This window comes from Lynx canadensis, chromosome D4 (genome assembly GCF_007474595.2).
Source record: "Lynx canadensis isolate LIC74 chromosome D4, mLynCan4.pri.v2, whole genome shotgun sequence".
In the NCBI taxonomy this organism is placed as follows: Eukaryota; Metazoa; Chordata; class Mammalia; order Carnivora; family Felidae; genus Lynx; species Lynx canadensis.
In genome coordinates this window covers 79,824,312-79,845,786 of record NC_044315.2, presented here as the reverse complement: position 1 = coordinate 79,845,786, position 21,475 = coordinate 79,824,312, and the positions used below count along the sequence as shown (strand labels likewise).

General features: G+C 40.2%; 1 protein-coding gene across 1 annotated transcript; it reads left to right on the top strand.

Annotated features, from left to right (window-relative positions):
• The first annotated feature begins 190 nt into the window (after window positions 1-190).
• On the top strand, window positions 191-21,289 carry PSMD5 (proteasome 26S subunit, non-ATPase 5). The gene is given in 14 exon segments (XM_030293699.1): window positions 191-470; window positions 7,653-7,759; window positions 7,762-7,796; window positions 8,743-8,856; window positions 9,297-9,324; window positions 9,327-9,424; window positions 11,457-11,566; window positions 13,443-13,500; window positions 13,502-13,586; window positions 15,263-15,430; window positions 15,433-15,453; window positions 18,050-18,159; window positions 18,796-18,936; window positions 20,484-21,289. Coding segments are annotated over 14 exon segments (1,509 nt in total). The 5' UTR covers window positions 191-294; the 3' UTR covers window positions 20,742-21,289.
• The last annotated feature ends 186 nt before the right edge of the window (window positions 21,290-21,475 follow it).

Below are 21,475 nucleotides of genomic sequence, written 5' to 3'. Positions count from 1 at the left end.
CGGAAACCCACCGGGCGGCGCCCACGATGACGCCCCGCCGCGACCCCCGCAACCACCGGCAACAGTTGGCTCGGCCCTTGACGGCCCCTGTCTCGCGAGGCTTGGCGGCCCCCCAGGCGCTCGCGCTGCCCGCCGGCCCCCACATCGCTATTGGCGCGGCCGGGGCAGCCTGCGGCGGCCGCGGCCGAAAGCCCGGGAAGGGAGGCTGCGCCCCGCAGATCTCGCGAGGCTCGGAGAGGCTCGCGCCGCGAGCCTGGAGTGTGCGGCCGCGGGAGCCCCCGCTGGAGGTGCACGATGGCGGCCCAGGCGCTGGCGCTGCTGAGGGGAGGTGTCGCGGCTGGAAGCGCCCCTGGAGGGAAGCTGCGCGCGCTTCAGTCGGTGCTGCAGACCGTGCCGCCAGCGAGCTCCGGCGAGCAAGCGGCGGAACTGCGCCTCGGCCCGCTTTTCTCCCTGCTCAACGAGAACCATCGGTGAGACGACCCCAATGGAGGTCGAGGAGACGAGGGTGGCTGGGAGGAGGGGACGGCTTTCCCCTGTCGCGGTGAGGCTTAAAACTCGCTGACACTTAGCGAAAGGACCTGGGCGGGAGGCCAGACACAGGGCTCAAGTCCAGCCTGTGAGGTGTGCCCGCTTCACTGCCTCATCCTTGAAATAGGAATTGGAGAGGGAAAGCGCGGTTGCTCACCGAGAAAGAGGCGCCGCAATATTCGCGTACAGGTTGGCGACGTTTGTCGTCTTAAGAGGGCCTGTCCTGGCACTTTGGCTAGATTCCATCAACATTTTAAATTTGCGTTATCTTTTGATCCATAGGCAGTGAACACGCAGGTATGCTCGCACTCAAAATGTATGTATAAGGATAGTCGTAACAGAAGTGACAGCAAAAACTAGAAACAACCTGAATGTCCATTAAAAGGGAATCGTAAATAAATTGTGCTACATTGCTATATCACCCTGTGCCGCTATTAGAAAAACTAAGGTAGATCTATATATGGGGACGTGGGAAAATCTCTAATATATGTTGTTGAACGGAAAAAGAAAATTGTAGGAGTTTATGATCCCATTATATGTAATGTTTTTAAGTCCCCCCCCCCCAGGCTAGTATGGCATGAGAATATCGAAAGGTACAGCAGAAACTATTAATATAAAAGTGGGATTTCGGATGGCAACTTTTTTCATTTTAGGCCCATCTGTAGTGTTTTGATTAAAAAGCACTTTGCAGTTGAATCGTTTGATAATTTAAAAACAGTTGAGACAATGTTTGTGATCCAGAAATGTAAAAGTGACAAGGTAATAAAGTCGCTGGATCAACACTTGATGATTCCAGGGGGCTTTCTTGGCTATAACTTTCTGAGATTCCTCCCTTTTTTTAATACATGTTCCCCTTCATGCAGTCCATTAGTTAACATTGTTCAGTTCTGCCTAGGAAATCTCTTCTTTTCTGTCCTGTTTAATTAGGCCCTCGTTTTCTCCCTCTTGCTAGGTCTGTTGCATTAGTCTGACTTCTCATTACGTTTAAGCTTCCTTTGCCAGCGTGCCCTTCCCATACTGCAACCACAGTGAACTTCTTGGATCATTTGACTCATTTTTTCCATGGTCTCCCATCGTCTACAGTATAGAATCATGGCTTCTTTTTCTGGCATTTGGGCCCTTACCTTGTATTTCCTCCTCCTTTTCCAGCCTCATCTTTTCCCTCTGTTCCTCTACAGGTACTTCATCTGCTTCAGCTACCGTGTGGCACCATTTACTTTCCCTTGAGCATGACTTGGCACTTTCCTGTGTAGATGCCAGTCCTTCTAATGAAATGCCCTCCCTCCGTCCAAATTCTGTCCATTCTTTAAAGCCCAGGTCAAGTGCCATCTCCTCCAAAATGTTTTACTCGGCCACTCCAGTTTCAAGTGACTGGTCCTCAGATCTCCTGAGAGATGTTATCATTATTTCTGTTAATGATACTTGCCACTGTTGTGTTATATTATAGTTCTTTATGTGGTTATTTCTAGTTTGAAAATTCTTTAAAGGCAGGGGCCATACTTTGTTCATCTCTACATCCCTCTTAGGATGCAGCACATAGTGTAATATAGGCTACATAAAAGATTAAATTCATAAATTTTCTTTTTTTTTTCTTTTTTTTTTTAACGTTTATTTATTTTTGAGACAGAGAGAGACAGAGCATGAACGGGGGAGGGGCAGAGAGGGGGAGACACAGAATCGGAAGCAGGCTCCAGGCTCCAAGCCATCAGCCCAGAGCCCGACGCGGGGCTCGAACCCACGGACTGCGAGATCGTGACCCGAGCCAAAGTCGGACGCCCAACCGACTGAGCCACCCAGGCGCCCCAGGATTCATAAATTTTCAAGAGGCCACTTTATATCATGGATCAGGAAAATTTCAAAAGTCCTACCATAAGTTAACGCCAGAGATACAGTAGGAGCTGAAATGAATGGGAGTTTGTAGAATGAGGTCCATGGAGGACGTGTTTTACCAAATGAAGGAGCCATGCCGTGGGAGACAATTGGAATGGAAATTGACAGACAGGGTAATTCAGAATGGGGTACATAGTAGATACCAATTGCAATTTGTGGGAATAATTCTTCTGCAGATAGTAGATGGGCAGTCTTGAGATCTATTTCTGTTATCCTGCCTAAACTACCAGGTTCCTATATATTGGTTTAGAATCTGATCTAATAGATATAAATCTAGAATCTTGACGAGAGTTTTTATGAGAGAAAGTAAGTTCTAAGACTACTGCTTTTACAACGTGCAAATTATTAACTCTTTGGCTTTTTGGTATAAAGGACCACATGTGGCCTGAAATTTGTGCACTATACAGTTTAACCTATGGCTGCTTTAAAAAGTAGGGGTGGGGGGCGCCTGGGTGGCTCAGTCGGTTAAGCGTCTGACTTCAGCTCAGGTCACCATCTCACGGTCCGTGAGTTCTAGCCCCGCATTGGGCTCTGTGCTGACAGCTCGGAGCCTGGAGCCTGCTTCAGATTCTGTCTCCATCTCTCTGCCCCTCCTCTCTCTCTGTCTCTCTGTCTCTCTGTCTCTCTCTCTCAAATATTAAAAAAAAAATTTTAAGCTTTATTGAGATATAATTTACGTAAAATAAACTGCACATAATGAAATATACAATATGACAGGTATCAACATATGTATATACCCATGAAACCATCACCACAATCAAGATAGCAAAGCTGTCTCTGAGCCCCAGAAGTTTCCTTGTGCCTCTTTGTTGAATCCCTTTTCACCTCAGCCAGGCAACCACCGATCTCTATAGATGAGTTTGCCTTTTTTTTAAGAGTTCTATACAAATGGAATCCTACAGTATGTACTCGGGCTTTCACTCATCATTTTATTTATTTTTTTTCAATATAAACAAAATTTATTCAGTAACAGAAAATTGCTTCTGTGCAGTTTCTCGTGTACTATGTTTTAACATAAAGGGGATATTTTACAATTATAAGCATCTGGTGACGGATGCTGTTAGTGACAGCAGAAGCTTCTAAATTAGTGTCCTGTTTTTGAGTTTACTAATTTTCTTAAACAAAGTAATTGTGATTGTTTAAAACCATGGTCTTAACAGACCAATATGAGGAAAGCATACTGTCTGAAAAGAATACAAAATAAAATGTAAAATAAAAAGTATTTAGAATTATTTCATAAACAGAATTACTTGATTTGTTATTTGTTCTGAGAAAATTATCTTTGTGGGGAGCCTGGGTGGCTTAGTCAGTTAAGCGTTCAGCTTCGGCTCAGGTTATGGTCTCATGGTTCGTGAGTTCAAGCCCTGCGTCGGACTCTCTGCTGTCATTGCGGAGTCCGCTTCGGATCCTCTGTCTCCTTCTCTCTGTGTCCCTCCCCCGCTCATGTGCACACTCTCTCTCTCAAAAAACACACATGAAAGGGGCGCCTGGGTGGCTCAGTCGGTTAAGCGGCCGACTTCGGCTCAGGTCATGATCTCGCGGTCCGTGAGTTCAAGCCCCGCATCAGGCTCTGTGCTGACAGCTCAGAGCCTGGAGCCTGTTTCAGATTCTGTGTCTCCCTCTCTCTGACCCTCCCCCGTTCATGCTCTGTCTCTCTCCGTCTCAAAAATAAATAAACGTTAAAAAAAAAAAAAGTTAAAAAAAAAACACATGAAAAAAATTCACTCATCGTTTTAAACTTTATGTGGTGTGGGTGAATACTTCATTCCTTTTTATTGCTGAGTAGTAGTCCCTTGTATGAACGTACCACAATTTGTTTATCAGCTTACCTGCTGGTGAACATTTGAGTTGTCCTCAGTTTGATTATATTACAAATTACACTACTGTGAACATTTGTGACAAGTCTTTACGTAGACAAATTTTTTCTTTTCTCTTTGAGTTAATACCTAGGAGTGAAATGGGTGGCTCATATGATAGGTGTATGTTAACTTTTTAAGAAGCTGCCTGTTTTCCCAAATGACTGTACCATTTTACATTCCCATTGGCACCGTATGAGAGTGGATTATAGGCCTAAATATAAAACAAAAAACTATAAAACTTCTAGAAGAAAACCTAGGAAAGAATTTCCGTGACCTTGGGTTGATGAAAGATTTCTTTGATATGACACCAAAAGCATGATCCATAGAAGGAAAAATTGATAAATTGGACTTAATCAAAATTAAATACTCTGCTCTTCAAAGGTCACAGTTAAGAGTGAAAAGGCAAATTACAAATGGAGAAGAGTCTTAGTGAAGAATATATAACAAGGAAAGAATCCATCTTAAAAAATGGGCAAAGTATTTGAACAAGAAGATATGTGGATGGCAAATAAGCACATGAAAAGATACCCCAACGTCATTAGTCACTAGGGAAATGCAAATTAAAATTACAATAACAGGGGCGCCTGGGTGGCTCAGTCGGTTGAGCATCTGACTTCGGCTCAGGTCATGATCTCACAGCTCGTGAGTTCGAGCCCCGCGTCCGGCTCTGTGCTGACGGCTCGGAGCCTAGAGCCTGCTTCGGATTCTGTGTCTCCGTCTCTCTCTGCCCCTAACCCACTCTCATTCTGTCTCTGTCTCTCTCAAAAATAAAAACATTTAAAAAATAATACATAAAATAAAATTACAATAACAGAGGCAATTCAAGTATCTATCAGCAGATAAATGGATAGACAAAGTGTGGTATATACATACAATGGAGTATTATTGGCCTTAAAAAGGAAGGAACTCCTGACACAGACTACCACATGGAGGAAACTTGAAGGCATCACGCTAGGTGAATAAGCCAGTCACAAAAGGACAAATGCTAGGATTCCACTTAGATGAGGCATCTAGGGGTAGTCACACTCACTGAGATGGAGAGTAGAATGGTGGTTGCTAGGGGCTCAGGGAAGGGGAGAAAGGGAAGTTTGTGTTTTGTTGTTTTTTTAATTTTTTTTCATTTATTTATTTTTGAGAAACAGAGTGAGACAAAGCGAGAGCGGGGGAGGGGCAGAGAGAAGGAGACACAGAATCTGAAGCAGGCTCCAGGCTCTGAGCAAGCGGTCAGCACAGAGCCAATGCGGGCCTCGAACCCACAAACTCTGAGATCATGACCTGAGCCGAAGTCGGACGCTCAACCGACTGAGCCACCCTGGCGCCCGGGAAGTTTGTGTTTAATAGATACAGAGTTCCCATTGGGAAGATGAAAAAGTTGTGGAGATAGATAATAGTGATGGTTGCACAATGTGAATGAACCTTAGTGCACAGAACTATACATTAAGAAATGGATAGGAGTGCTTGGGTGGCTCAGTCAGTTCAGTGTCCAACTTTGGCTCAGGTCATGATCTCACGGCTCGTGGGTTTGAGCCCCGTGGAAGGCTCTGCACTGGGCCTGCTTTGGATTCTGCATCTCCTCTCTCTCTGCCCCTCCCCCCTTGTGCGCGCGCGCTCTCTCTCTCTCTCTCTCTCTCTCTCTTCTCTCTCTCTCTCTCTCTCTCCCAAAAATAAATACATAAACTTTTTTTAATGGTTAAAATGGTAAATTTCATGGTATATATAGTCACGATTTTTAAAAAAGGAAAAGTGGGGTGCCTGAGTGGCTCAGTCAGTTAAGCGTCAGACTTCAGCTCAGGTCATGATCTCATGGTTCACAGGTTCCAGTGCTGCGTCGGGCTCTGTGCTGACAGCTCGGAGCCTGAAGCCTGCTTCGTGGATTCTGTCTCCCTCTCCCTATGCCCCTCCCCCTCTCATACTCTGTCTCTCTCAAAATAAATTAAAAGAAAAAAAAAACATTAAAAAAAATAAGGAAAAGAAACCCATAACCATTAACAGTCACTCCCCATTCCTCTTCTCTGGCCCTGCCCCAGCCCCTGGCCACCGGGAATCTGCTTTCTGTCTTTATGGATTTGTCTGTTCTGGACAATGATATAAATGGAATCATCATCAAAAGGAAGCCTTTTCTGTTCTGGCTTCTTTCACTTAGCGTAGTATTTCCAAACTTTATCCATGTTGTATAATATTCCACTGTATGGATAAAACTATTTATCCACTTATTAATTTATGGACATTTGGGGTGTTTCTATTGCTGTGAACATTCACGTACAAATTTTTATATGGACATATGGTCTCAATTATCTTGGGTATAAACATTCTTAATTATTTCCTTAGGTGCAGTTATACAAAATGCAACCCCTAGGTTATAAGAAATTTGTTCATTTTTAAGGCTTTTGTTATGTATGCTTAATCGACTTCTAGAAAGGTTGTATTGGTTTAATTCTATACTCCTATTAGCAGTATATGAGTGCCTATGGTACTGCCCATTAAGAGAAAAGGAAGTTATTCTTAAAACACCTTTTATATCTACAACTAGTAGTCATCAAGTTGTGATTAATTTACTTCTTTAATTGCTTCTGAATCTCTTCCCCTTCTCCATCCCCCCTGCTACTCCCCTGTTTCACTTCTTCATCACCTGCCTTCTGACTGAAAAATTCTTTCTCTAACTTATACAGAGTGATTTCCTCAAGTCAGATCTCATCATGTTAAAACTTCTTGGCTTAAAACCACTTGATGGCTTGCCATTGCCTTGTGCAAAGACTCTGAATTCTGTAGCATGACAAAAATGGCCTATCAGAATCTGGCTTCTGTGCATCTTTCTTATTTCATTTCTTGCCATTCATCCTTCCCCTTTTACCTTCTTCCCACTCCTCTCCCATTCTTATCCCAGTCATATGGAGCTTCTTATACTTCCTTGAATGTATAACCTATCTCTGTCCTCTGTGCCTTTTATGTTGTCCCTCTACCTAGAACAACCTTTGTCCTCCTAGATAATTCCCACTTTTTTTTTTTAATTAAGCTCAGGTATTACCCCTTGGGAGGCCTCCCTGAACCCTGTTTCTTTTTTGAGCTCCCACGGCTTCCTACCCTAACCTATAGATTTGTCCACCTGGATTATAGTTGCTTTTCTGTTTTTCTGTATTTTCCGTTAGACTATGCTCATTGAGTCTAGAGAATATATCTATCCTTCCTTGTAGCCCCAGCGCAAGCATGGCACATAATAGATTACTTAGTAAATCTTTAATAAATTAGTAGAAGCTAGTGTTTTAAGGAAGTCTGTGTGTAAGCGATCCTCATTGAGCCAGTCTTCAGATATTAATAGGTTGTTACTTCCTACCTTGCAGGACACAAACTAATGAGAATCTGTGATGTCTCCTTTAGGAACAGACCCACTTTGTGTGTATCCATTCTGGAGAGATTGCTCCAAGCTGTGGAGCCAGTTCACGTGGCCCGGAACCTCAGGGTTGACCTTCAGAGGGGACTGACTCACTCAATGATTCCGTAAAAATTCTCACTCTGTCCCAGGTATGAAATTTTACTAGCACATAATAAAGGAGCTGACATTTACTGACCACCATGCTCTGACTAGGCTCTACGCTGGGTGCCAAAGACAGAAGGATGAAGAAAATATGATCTCTCTCTGTCCCTAAGAAGTGTCTATTCTAGTGTGCATGGTTAACTAACCAGGAGGAATAAGCTAAAGTAAGAAGTTCTACCAAGTATTATCTGAAATAGTCATTCATCAAATACTGACATCCTTTTAATGCCAGGCATTGTACCGTATACTCTTAAGCTACCAAGATAAATAAGCCTATTTCTTTCCTTCAAAGAGCTCTAGTCTAGAGAAGGTATTGCCATGTTAGGTCTTACTATAGTGGCATGAAAAGTACTGTTGTGAAGGTCACTAAACCAAGAAATTGAGACAGTAACTCCTGTCACCCAGATAACCAAAATACCCTACTATTTGGGAAAAGAGCTGCTGCTGAGGATTATCTTGTTGAGATGTTAGGACCCGAGCAGTTACTTACCCAGTAGGTTTTCAAGTACTGTTTTTTTCTTTTCTCCTCTAGAAGTGTTAATTCAACAGAAAGGCAGAAAGTAATTGATTTTTCTTTGACCATTTATGTGCCAGACACTGTAGTACATGCTTTTCCTATTTAGTCTCATTTAATCTTCATAACAATCCTACAATGAAGTATTCTCATTTTATAGCTAAGAAATTAGGTTCAAGAAGTTAATTTGCTAGTTGATGGAACTAGCATTTGTATGGTTTCTCTCACTGAAATGTCTCAACTCTATCTACCATTTATTTTTTTCTTTCTTTTCAATAATGTGACTATACCCATAAGTGTGTTCAGCTTTAATGAATTTGGGTCATTTGGAATTTTTAATGGCTTGTCTTATAGCTGTAATCTGTAACCCCTAAAATAACAGCACACTAAGGGAATTTCTGATTACTTTTTTATTTCAGGTCGGAAGAATTGTTGAAAATTCTGAGGCTGTTACTGAGATTCTAAATAATGCTGAATTACTAAAACAAATTGTTTATTGTATTGGTGGAGACAATCTGTCTGTAGCCAAAGCGGTGAGTCACCTAGAACCATCAGCTTAAACATGCACAGTATCCTGAAAAACAAAGAAAGACCTTCTGGATGAGAGGTGAAAGTTGAGTACGGTATGATTTGTATAGTTGTTTTCACAACCTCATGTAGATGGTATCAGATACATAAAAAATGTTGAACAAATACCAGTAAACCCTTCCCTTTTTTCTAGACAAAGCATATCTAAATTATCCGTCATAGAGCTTGTATTAGGTTGCTTGATAAGGAAAAAAAAAATGTACATAATCTGTTTTCTGTAGGCAATACTATGTGTCTTTTTCAGTTTTAAATAACGATAGCTAAACATAGCGAATGGTCATTGGGGAAGATGCATTCCATACACCGATTTCACATCGATATCATGACGTAGATACTAATATTCTGCATGTTTATGACCTTAAGAGATGTTTTCTTTCCTTATAAGGCCATTAAATCCCTGTCAAGAATATCATTAACCAGGCTGGACTGGAGGCTTTGTTTGAAAGCAATCTGCTGGATGATTTGAAAAGTGTAATGAAAACAAATGAGTTGTTCGGTTACAGAGTGTATGAGGTAAGACTAAAGCATACTTCCTGATGCCTACAATTCAGAATGTAGTAGAGCTTCCACTGGAAGGCAAGATGGCTTGTTTACCATGCATTACTGAGTATGTAAGTCTGTGTTAGGCTCTGTATTTGACGCTGGAGATGTGGGGGTGAGCTTCCCAGCCTAGTGTATGAACCAGTCATGTGAAAAATATTACAGTACACTATATTAACTACTATAATAGAGTAGATAACATTAAAACTAGACTTTGAATCGTTACAGTAGGTAGATGAAGAAATGGCTCTTATTTGCACCCTCTTTGTGCTTAGTATGGTGCTAAATCTCCACATATATTGTCTTCGACTTTTACAGTAAACCATATATGTTATTACTGTTAACCTCACTGCTGATGGAATAGCTGACAGACCACACAGTTAATAGGCTGCATATTCAAGATGAACCCTTGACTGTCTAATTCCCTGTTCAAAACATTTCTTACTTTGCGTGTCTTAACACCATCCTAACCTGGTTTCCCTTCTGCCTCTCTAGCTGTTTCATCTTAGTATCCTGGCTCATTATCCTCAATTGAAACTTTTAATTGTTGAAGTTCATAAAAGTAAATTCCCAAACCCTGTTCTCCACTGTATATTCATGTCCAGGCGATTTTGTTCATCTTATGATTTCAGTTCCTATCTGAATGAGATGACTCCATAAACCAACCCAGACCTCTCTTCCTTTTTTCTTAAGTTTATTTATTTATTTGAGAGAGAGAGCGCAAGAGTGAGGTGACGCGAGCAAATTGGGGAGAGGAGAGGGAGAATCCGAAGCAGGTTCCCCATTCAGCACAGAGCCCAACACAGGGTTCGAACCCACGAACCACGAGATCATGAGTTGAGCCAAAGCCAAAAGTCAGTTGCTCAACTGACTAAGCCACCCAGGGCCCACCCCAGGACCTCTCTTCTTAACTCAGACCCTCATGTTCAGCTGCTTACTCAGTGTTCCCCCTTTGGACTTAGGTATTCTAGGCCCCTCACACTCATGCTTCAACCAAACTCCTAAGCTTCTTAACCCAGCCCATTCTCCAATAAAAAAACCAACAGCAACAAATTAGCCCTGTGTCACAGTCAACATGGTTGGGTATTAGAACTTGAGCTTATTCTCTGTGAGACCCTATTTTCCCTGCACATATCCATTAGGTCATCATATTGTGCCGGTTTTACTTACATCCATGTGCTTGTCTTCCTTGGTATAATCACCACCGCCCTAGTCTAAGCTACTAGTATCTCACACCTGGACTACTGTTGTATTTGCATCTCACCTGGTCTCATCCATTTTTGACACCACTGGTCTATTTTCAGACGCAGTCAGGATGATCTTCTAAAATTCAAATCTAGGGCCGCCTGGGTGGCTCAGTCGGTTAAGCAACTGACTTCGGCTCAGGTCATGATCTCACAGTTTGTGAGTTCAAGCCCTGTGTCGGGCTCTGTGCTGACAGCTCAGAGCCTGGGGCCTGTTTCGGATTCTGTGTCTCCCTCTCTCTCTCCCTGTCCCCCACTCACACTCTCTCTCTCCCTCCCTCTCTCCCTCAAAATAAATAATATTTTTAAAATATTTTAAAAGTAAGTAAATAATAATAAAAATTCAAATCTGGTTCTATCATTCCTCTGCTGAAAACCCTTCAGTGCCCTATATCTCTCAGTAAGCCCTTAGGACATACTTGTGGAATGAGTAAGTAAATGACTGACTGATAGAATGTATGAATGGAATGATTTTTAGCAGTCTTATCGCTCATTCAGGCTTTTCTACCCTGATTTATGGATTGATGATTTAAGGGAGAGAAAAAAAAAAAGCACAGCTACAACCAGACATAATGGAGTATTTCTGTGCCAAAACAATTTCTCACAGGTTCAATGAGATTTTTCCAGTTGTGGAGACAAATAATGGATTTTTTTTAAAAATTCAGTTATATGAAGTACCTAGTCCTGTGTTTAATTTAAAATGAGATCTAACAGGTTTGGGCTGTTTTGACCTTTCAGCTTTTTCTGTTTTTTTCTTCCAGTTAATTGTGGAGATTTCTTCCGTGTCACCAGAATCTTTAAACTACTGTACCACCAGTGGATTGGTAACCCAGCTTCTCAGAGAGCTGACTGGGGAGGATGTGCTAGTCAGGTGTGTTGACTGAGAGAGTTCTTAAAGCAAAATGTCTTCTTTGAGAGGTCCGGGGAGCAGCTTTGGGACTTAGAGCAATCTTCCCTATTAGAACCTGGACCTGGGTTACAATCTCTTGACCACTGTCCTAAAGAAGAGGTCTTTAGAAAAAGCTCAGGTTATTCGTGACAGTATACTAAAACTTAGCAGAGCCGCCCATGACAATCTACTTTAGGTTAACTGTGTTCCCTGTCCTTGGACATGTGTACTTTTGCAGTCACATGATAACTGCCATTTTGTATTACTTAATATGTTATCTTACACATTTTTGGTTTTGTTAAATAATAGCACTATGGCATGATGGAAGAAACATGGGCTTTTGAAAATGAGCAAGACTTAGGCTTGCATGCATTTCTGCTACTTATTAGCTTTTGACCTTGAACAGATTATTGTAACCTTTCTACACCTCCATTTCCTCCTCTCTCAAATGGAACAGTAACAGCTCTAAAGAAGATACGAAGATTGGAGCACCTGGGTGACTCAGTCAACTAAGCGTCTGACTTCAGCTCAGGTCATGATCTCACGGTTGACGAGTTTGAGACCCACATTGGGCTCTGTGCTGACAGCTCAGAGCCTGGAGCCTGCTTTGGATTCTGTGTCTCCCTCTCTCTCTATGCTCCTCCCCCACTCGTACTCTGTGTGTGGTCTCTCTCTCTCAAGAATAAATAAAAACATTAAAAAAAAAAAAGAAGATAATGGGATTAAATGAATTGGCCAAAGAGACCAATACATTGGGTAACATAGGTCCTTAAAGAAATATTAATCTAGACTCTTCACTCCCAGCCCCTCTACTCCCTAAGTCCCATTAATATCTGCCAATGTTAACCTTGTTGATATTCCACAGTTTACTAATACATCCTCACTGTTGAACACTTGGTTTGCTTCAGGTATTTTGCTATTTTTGTGCACACAGGTTTTTGTTTTCCTACGTGATTTTCTGAATTTTTTTTTAACGTTTATTTTTGAGAGAGAGCACAAGCAGGGAAGGGGCAGAGAGAGGGTGACAGAGAATCCAAAGCAGTCTCCAGGCTCCGAGCTGTCAGCACAGAGTGTGACACAGGACTCAAACCCATGAGCCATGAGATCATGACCAGAGTCAAAGTCATACACTAAACTGACTGAGCCACCCAGGCGCCCCTCCTTATGTGATTTTCTGATTGTTATGTTTTTTAAATGTGACTGAATTTGTTCAACTCATATGTGTAAATCAGTCACGAGTTACACTGTTTAAAGCATTTGAGTTACATTGTTTCAAAGCATTCCTAATAAGAAATTAATTTTTAAGAATTTTTTTAGCCTTATATCAAATTTTGTAACGTAGAAAAAAACTCTGCAAATCATCTGTTAAAATACCTTAAGGTCAACTATAAAAATACTTTTAAAAATTATTTGTGGAAATTTGATCACAGGTACCTATTACATGATACCAAGAATTTTTATCAATTTTTAAAATATGAGGACATGGCATTATAATTGTGTAAGGAACTGTTCATATTTTTTAAAGGTGCATACTGAAGTATGCAGGGATAAATGGCAAGTTGACTAGAATTTGATTAAAGTAATTCAGCAAAATAAAAATTAAAAAAAAATCTTTTAAGAAGTTGCTCTATTTTAGTGGAAAACAATAATGGGCCCTCAAGTCAAAAGTCAAAATTTAAACTCTGCCTTGCTAGTGACAATGTGATTCTGGACGAATCACTGCAGCTTTCTAATTCTTGTGTCCCCATCTGAAAAGTAGCCAGGATTACTGACTTTTAGATTAAAAGAATTAAGTAATACATCCTATGAAAGCAATTTATAAACTATGTTAATCGTATGCAAAATTTTGGCATTTTAGAGCCACCTGTGTAGAAATGGTGACATCACTGGCGTATACTCAACATGGACGACAGTACCCTTTCTCAAGAAGGAGTAATTGATCAGATTTCTAATATAATTGTTGGGGCAGATTCAGACCCTTTCTCTAGCTTCTATTTGCCAGGTAAGAAATACTGATTTCTGTGAAAATAATGGTGCATGTTTTGTATCTGAGTTATCTCTGACAAGAGAAGCCAGAGATTATTTCTGTAGAGCAGATCCCTGTATATTTTTTTAAATTCTTTTTAATGTTTATTTATTTTTGACAGAGAGAGAGCACATGCACGCGCATGAGCGGGGGAGGGGCAGAGAGAGAAGGAGACACAGAATCCGAAGCAGGCTCCAGGCTCTGAGCTGTCAGCACAGAGTACAGTGCGGGGCTTGAACCCACAAGCTGTGAGATCATGACTTGAACTGAAGTTGGATGCCTAACTGACTGAGCGACCCAGGCGCCCCTAGAGCAGGTCCCTTTAGATGATACCCATAGCCCCTTGATGAGGTGGAATATATTGCCCTGGGAGCCATGTATTGTTGAATCTGATTTTCTGGAAATACCATTGCTGTTTGAGTATTAGGATAGTTTCCTTTGAACCTCAGTCAAAAGCAACATAAATTAAAATGCTATTAATGGAGACGACTGGGTGGCTCAGTTGGTTAAGTGGCTGACTTCGCTCAGGTCATGATCTCACAGTCTGTGGGTTAGAGCCCCACATCATGCTCTGTGCTGATGGCTCAGAGCCTGGAGCCTGCTTCAGATTCTGTGTCTCCCTCTCTCTCTCTCTGCCCCTCCCCTGCTTGCACTCTGTTTCTCTCTCAAAATAAATAAACATTTAAAAAAATTTTTTTAATACTACTAATGACACAGTATATTTCACAATTCATCAAATCTCTGTCGGAATCTTTATCTAATATAGGATCTACTCTAGCCATTCTGTTGTAGGACATGGTTAATTAGTTTTCCTTGAGCACTTGCAGAAATTGGAAATTTATTCCTTCCTTAAGTAGCCTAGCTTACTTCATTGATGAGCATCTCTGTTTAAAAATTTCCTGGTGTGGGACACATGGTTGGCTCAGTAGTCTGACTGGCTCAGGTCATGATCTCATGATTCATGGGTTCGAGCCCTGTGTCGGGCTCTGTGCTGACAGCATGGAGCCTGGAGCCTGCTTCAGATTCTGTGTCTCCCTCTCTCTGCCCCTCCTGTGCTCACGCTCTGCCTCTCCCTCTCAAAAATAAACATTAAAAAAAATTTTTTTTTTTTTTAATTTGTTCCTAATACTCCGAACTTGCCTTCCTCTAATTTGTATCCAGTGGTCCTTGTTCTTTGCTCTTCCTCTTGTGTATGGCAGTGCTTCAGTATTTGAACCCAGCTCCATTGACACCCTGGGGTTTCTGTTCTCAGGACCACATATCACAGGTCCTTCGGTATCTCCTAATGGTCTGATTTCTAGGTAATAGAGTACAGTGCATAACCATTCTCCCCTTCCTGGCCTGTAGTTTATTACTGTCCGTATGAAAACATAAGGCCCACATTTTATGTGGCCTTCCTTCTCTATTAAGTATATTCTTGTAGGGCACATGGGTGGCTCAGTCGGTTAAATGTCCTACTCTTGATCTTGGCTTAGGTCGTGATCTCATGGTTAGTCAGACTGAGCCCTGTGTTGGGCTCTGAGCAGACAACACAGAGCCTGTTTGGGATTCTCTCTTTCCTAGCTCTCTTCCCTCCCCCACTCCAGTGCTCGTGCACTCTCTCAAAATAATTAACATTTTTTAAAAACGTATATTTTTGGACATTTCTTCAGGATTTGTGAAGTTTTTTGGAAACCTGGCTATCATGGATAGTCCTCAACAGATCTGTGAGCGTTATCCTGTCTTTGTGGAAAAAGTCTTTGAAATGACAGAAAGTCAGGACCCCACCATGATTGGCGTAGCAGTGGACACAATCGGAATCCTGGGATCCAATGTTGAAGGAAACAAGTTTTACAAAAAACAGGTTGGTATGACTTATTGGGTTTTCTTTAGGGATATCTTCGTTTTTGGCAACAATTCAATATATAAGCTCACTTGCTGGTGCAATAACTACATTGTAGAAACTATTCTTACAGATGGCTGTCTTTTTATTGTAACCTTGAACGCATCCCTAGAAAGTCTTACAATTATTACTGAATTTTTATTTGTTTATTTTTACCAGGCTAGACCAAGTACTGTGTCCCTTCTACACCTTCTTTGATAGTGTTCAAGGTCCAGAGACCATGGCTATACTCCAAAAGACCTGGATTCATGTTCCAGTTCCAACACTGACTTAGCTTTTTTTTTTTTTAATATAATTTATTGACAAATTGGTTTCTTGAACTTCATGCCCTCACTTCATTACTTCAGGTCTTATTTTCCTCATTCATAAAAGGATAAACAATCTCGGATTGTGAATATTTAATGAAAACACACATTTGTTTATATTTGTAATGTCCAGGAAGAAAAAGAAACAAAAATTTGTTACCAATTTTATGTTAAGAATGGTACTTTTAAGGCATATCTGTAATTATTTATTTATTTAATCTTTATGGAATCTTTATTTTTATTTATTTTTTTACATATAATTTATTGTCAAGTTAGATAACATACAGCATATACAGTGTGCTCTTGGCTTTGGGAGTAGATTCCCATCATTCATCGCTTACAAACATCTGTGAGTGATTTAAAGGACTGTGAATTCTATATGAAAACTAATATGGGCACAGTTAAAACCCTTACAGAGTATATGTTGAAAATTAATGTGCTACTGTTTGTCACAATTGGTATCCTTATTAATATACTTTTCTAAGTGCTTTTGTGTATGATATGTAATCCTTATACAGTCCTGCAAAGAACATATTATGCATTCTCATTTTACGGATAAGGTAGCTGAAACTCAGAGAAGTTAACATTTTTTTAGATGATATAGACTGTGGATTTGCTACTCAAATCCAGGTCCTTTAATTCCAAATTCTCTACACTTTGTCTTTTGTATACACTGCATTGCATCTGAATGTGTGTTTTTGGCCTGTTACTTGGTCTCTGACTATGTGGGGTTTTTTTTGTTGTTGGTTTTTTTATTGTTTTTTTTTTTTTCTCTTTAATTTATTTTGAGAGAGAGCATGGGAGGGGCAGAGAGGGAGAATCCCAAGCAGGCTCCACACTGTCAGCACAGAGCCTGATGCAGTTCTTGAGCTCACAAACCGTGAGATCATGACCTGAGCCAAAGTCAGATGCTTGCCTGACTGAGCCACCCAGGCATCCCATCTGACTACATGTTTAATTTTGTGTTGGTTTAGGTTGGTAGAGGTCATAGTATATGAAAGCATACTTTAAAAAAACCTCATTGTTGGGGTGCCTGGGTGGCTCAGTCGGTTGGGCGGCCGGCTACAGCTCAGGTCATGATCTCATGGTCTGTGGGTTCAAGCCCCACATCGGGCTTTGTCCTGAGTGCTCAGAGCCTGGAGCCTACTTCAGATTCTGTGTCTCCCTCTCTCTCTGCCCCTTCCCTGCTTGCTCTCTCTCTCTCTTTCTCTCTCTCTCTCTCTCAAAAATGATAAACAATAAAAAAATTTCTTTTAAAGTTTTAAAAAAATCTCATTGTTCACTTCACACTCATTAGGGTGGCTATAATGACAGAAAAATGACAAAAATAAATAAAAAGTGTTGACAAGGATGTAGAGAAATTCCCATATTTGGTGGCTATGTAAAATGGTACAGATGCTGTGGAAAACATTATGGTGTTTCCTCAAAAAATTATACATAGAATTGCCATATGACCCAGCAAACATGCTTCTAGATATACATGCAAAAGGATTGAAAGAAGGGACTCAAAAGATATTTGTGCACCTGTATTCATAACATTGTTTACGATAGCCAAAAAAAGTAGAAACAATTCAAATGTTCATTGATGGATGAATAGATAGACAAAATGTGATATATACATACAATGAAATATCCAGCCTTAAAAGGGAAATTAAATTCTTGGGGTGCCTGGGTGGCTCATTTGGTTAAGCGTCTGACTTCAGCTCAGGTCATGATCTTGCAGTTCATGAGTTCGAGCCTGGCATCAGGCTCTGTGCTGACAGCTCAGAGCCTGGAGCCTCCTTCAGAGTCTGTGTCTCCCTCGCCCTCTCTGCCCTTCCCCCCACCCTCTCTCTCACAAATAAATAAACATGAAAAAAATAATATAAAAAAAAGGAAATGAAATTCTCATCCATGCTGTAACATGCAGAGACCTTGAAGACATTATGGCAAGTGCAATAAGCCAGACTCAAAAAGACAAATATTACATGACTCTATTTATATGAGGTTCTTGCAGTAACATATACAGAGACAAAGTAAAATACTGGTTATCAGGGGATGGACGTAGATGACATGGAGAGTTACTGCTTAATGAGTACAGAGTTTCCGTTTGAGATGAAGAAAACGTTCTGGAGACAGATAGTGATGATGGTTGCACAACAATATGAATATACTTAATGTCACAGAGCTATATACTTAAAAATGGTTAAAATGATAAATTTTATATTATGTGTATTTTACCACCATAAAAAATGTTTTATTATCTTTCAAAGGAACTCGCTTTGAACGCTTGCTCATGAAAATAGGATATCAAGCAAAGAATGCCTCAACAGAGCTCAAAATTAGGTGTTTGGATGCAATTTCGTCTATTTTTTATATACCAGTAAGTACATTGGGAAATTAATGAAGGATAGTGGGATATGTTTGGGACAATAAATCTATATAAGTCAACATAATCCTGGTTAACTTAATATAGATGGTATTCAACTTTTAGTAAAAGAAGATAATCCTCACTATGTTACTAGTGACATTTTTTTAGTTAAAGTGGAATCATCCAGTATTAGAACTGGAGAGAGGGGGCGCCTGGGTGGCTCAGTTAAGTGTCCAACTTTGGTTCAGGTCATGATTCACGGTTGATGGGTTTGAGCCCCGCATTGGGCCCTGTGCTGACAGCTCAGAGCCTGGAGCCTGCTTCGGATTCTGTGTTTCCCTCTCTCTCTCTCTCTCTCTCTGCCCCTCCCCTGCTCGTGGTCTGTCTCTCTTTCTCTCTCTCAAAACTAAATAAACGTTAAAAAAAAAATTTTTTTTTTTAAAGAACTGGAGAGAGGACCCTAGAGATTGCCTAATCAACCCTATCAGAAAAACAAAACAAAACAAAACTGAGGAAGTCTGGAGCTGGATTTGGGAAAGAGTGCTCCGGACTTAGCAGAGATCACATAGCAAACTAATGACAAAGTGCCATCAGAATCCAGGTTTCCTGACTTCCAGAGGTTTGAGAGTTTTCATTTCTGTCATGTAGCCTGAGCAGCAGACTGATGACCTCCTGAGGATGACAGAATCCTGGTTTTCTTCTTTATCTCGGGACCCGCTGGAGCTCTTCCGTGGCATCAGTAATCAGCCCTTCCCTGAACTGCACTGTGCTGCCTTAAAAGTGTTCACGGTAGGCATCCTTGTCTTTTTCACCAGTCCTTCTGGGAAGAGGCTAGTTCAACACATGAGTACTTATGATGAGCTAGTGCCTCTGCCATACCTTGGGGATACACAAATGTGTAGTTTCTGCCCTCTATTAGTGTAGACTAATGAGGGAGACGTGTAAACAGATTGTTTCAGCTCAAGGTCTTAGGTGTTGTGGCAAAGGTTTGAACAGGATTCCACAGGATCATAGAATCAATTCCAGATTCCTTATCTGCCATCAAACAAGCCTTCGGTTGACCCAGCCCTAGTCTTCTTCCTGAGCCTTATTTCCCGCCGTTCCCCCTCTGGCACCCAATGCTCTAGTGATACCAAACTGCTTACTTTATCTCTCTGGACCTTTATGTGCCCTCTACATTCAGCGCTGTTTCCCAACTTTGCTTGTTAACCTCTTACTCATTCTTGAAGGACTAGCTCAGGTATCTCTTCAGCAAGCTTTGCCCAAGCCCACAAGGTTGAGTTAAGCAGTGTCAGCTCTCGTAAAAGTTGCTTATTCATTATTTTAAAATTTGGAAAAGATTGCAAAGTAGAAATTTTTAAAATCACTTAAAATCAGACCTATTTTGTATATCTCCTTTTAATATTAGTGTTAGTGTCAGTTTTTATTTATTTACCTTTTTTTGATAAAATATTTCAGACATCGGTAATACTTTCCTATCTCTGTCATTCCCCCTTCCTCGCTGACTATAATCACTGTCATGAATTCAGGGTTTACAAGCCTATACATGATTTTATACTTTTACTACATATGTGTGTATCTTTAAACAAATTACAGTATTTTGCATATTAAATTTTGTAAACAGTATCATGCTGTTTATATCATTCTGCACTTTGCTGTTTTCTTCAACATTTCTGTTTGTAGGGGTTGTCTGTGTTAAAAGTGGCAATTAGAAAGTCATTATTTCATTGTATAGCCACAGTTAATCATTCTCCTGTCAATGAAGATTTCAGAGATTCTCTGTAACAAATGGTCCTATAATGAACATTCTGAAAATGTCATCCTGTGCACAAGCCTGAGAGTTTTTTCAGGATAGTCTTTTCTTCTCTGGTGTTTGTTTTTATTTTTCCACTGTTGTCATTATGCCATGAGTATAATTTGGATCTACTTTTTTCATATCATAGACCTATTCTTTATAAAAATTATTCTTAATGTTTATTTAATTTTCTCTTGCTATATACTAAAATATACTCACCGATCCCCCACTATTAAGCATTTATATTATAATTTTCACACTATGATAACCATCTTTATGTACAAAGGTTTTTAATATGTAGATTTAGATTTAATTAATATTTAGATTTATTTATGTAATAAAATATTTAATTAAAATTTAGATTAATATTTAATATTTAGATTATTTTCTTAAGATTTCTAGGAGAGAATTTTCTTAGGCAAAAAGTAACATTTTTAAGGTTCATGTGGCCAAAATTTTTTGTAAGGATTGTGCTATCCAAGTAACACATTTCATTTCTTAAGGCTCAGAGGAGTTGTGTTCTTTCTACCTTCTATTTCAGTCCATCGCAAATCAACCCTGGGCTCAGAAACTTATGTTTAATAGTCCAGGGTTTGTGGAATATGTGATGGACCGGTCTGTGGAGCATGACAAAGCTTCAAAGGATGCCAAATATGAACTGGTTAAAGCACTTGCCAATTCCAAGACAGTTGCAGAAATCTTTGGGAACCCAAATTATTTGAGGCTCAGAACTTACCTGAGTGAAGGTCCATACTATGTGAAACCTATTTCCACAACAGCCGTGGAAGGAGCTGAATGATTTCTTCAAGAAGGTAGACCATTTTTTGACCAAAACTTCTCCTAAGGCATTTGACTTCACCAGTGTTTTACAAAACAGAGACTTCCCTTCTCCCAGAATTAATCATGGAGTATCTAATGTAACTTTATCACATGCATTTGTGGTGTTTCTACGTTGAAATACAGTGTGGAACCAGGAAAGCAGGCAAACTTGATCATAATTGCATCAGGTGTTTTTCAGATTTCTTTGACTGCCTTAATCTTTCCAAGAAGATGGAAGTTTTGTTCTCAGAAAATTTTCATGGACTTACCCCATTTTATTTAAAATTGTGCTTCAAATAGAATAATGGAACCAACTTGTTTCTGAATTCTCTTCACCACCTTTTTTGTTGTTCTATTCCCCCTTCTGATTCCACTTGCAAAGTCTTGGATATAAAGATTCTTTGAAAAATAATATGGAATTTTGAAATTATGTTCTCCATACTAAGAATAAATGCTTTTAATAAGGTGTCTTTGGATTTTTTTGTTACTATTATGGAAAATGGACAATAAATAAATCTTTTAAAAACATTTCTAGTGTTCTTCGCGTTTTTGTTGCTGATCATTGAATTTTGCTGGAGGAGTAAATGTTAAGGAGGAGTGGTAACATTCCTAAAGCAGGAAGACACCCCAAACTCTTGTCTTATTGGTGGGCCATCAATTGTTGAGGGTTTTGCTTTTAATTTCTCAGATCCATCAAGTCAGTATTGAATTGAT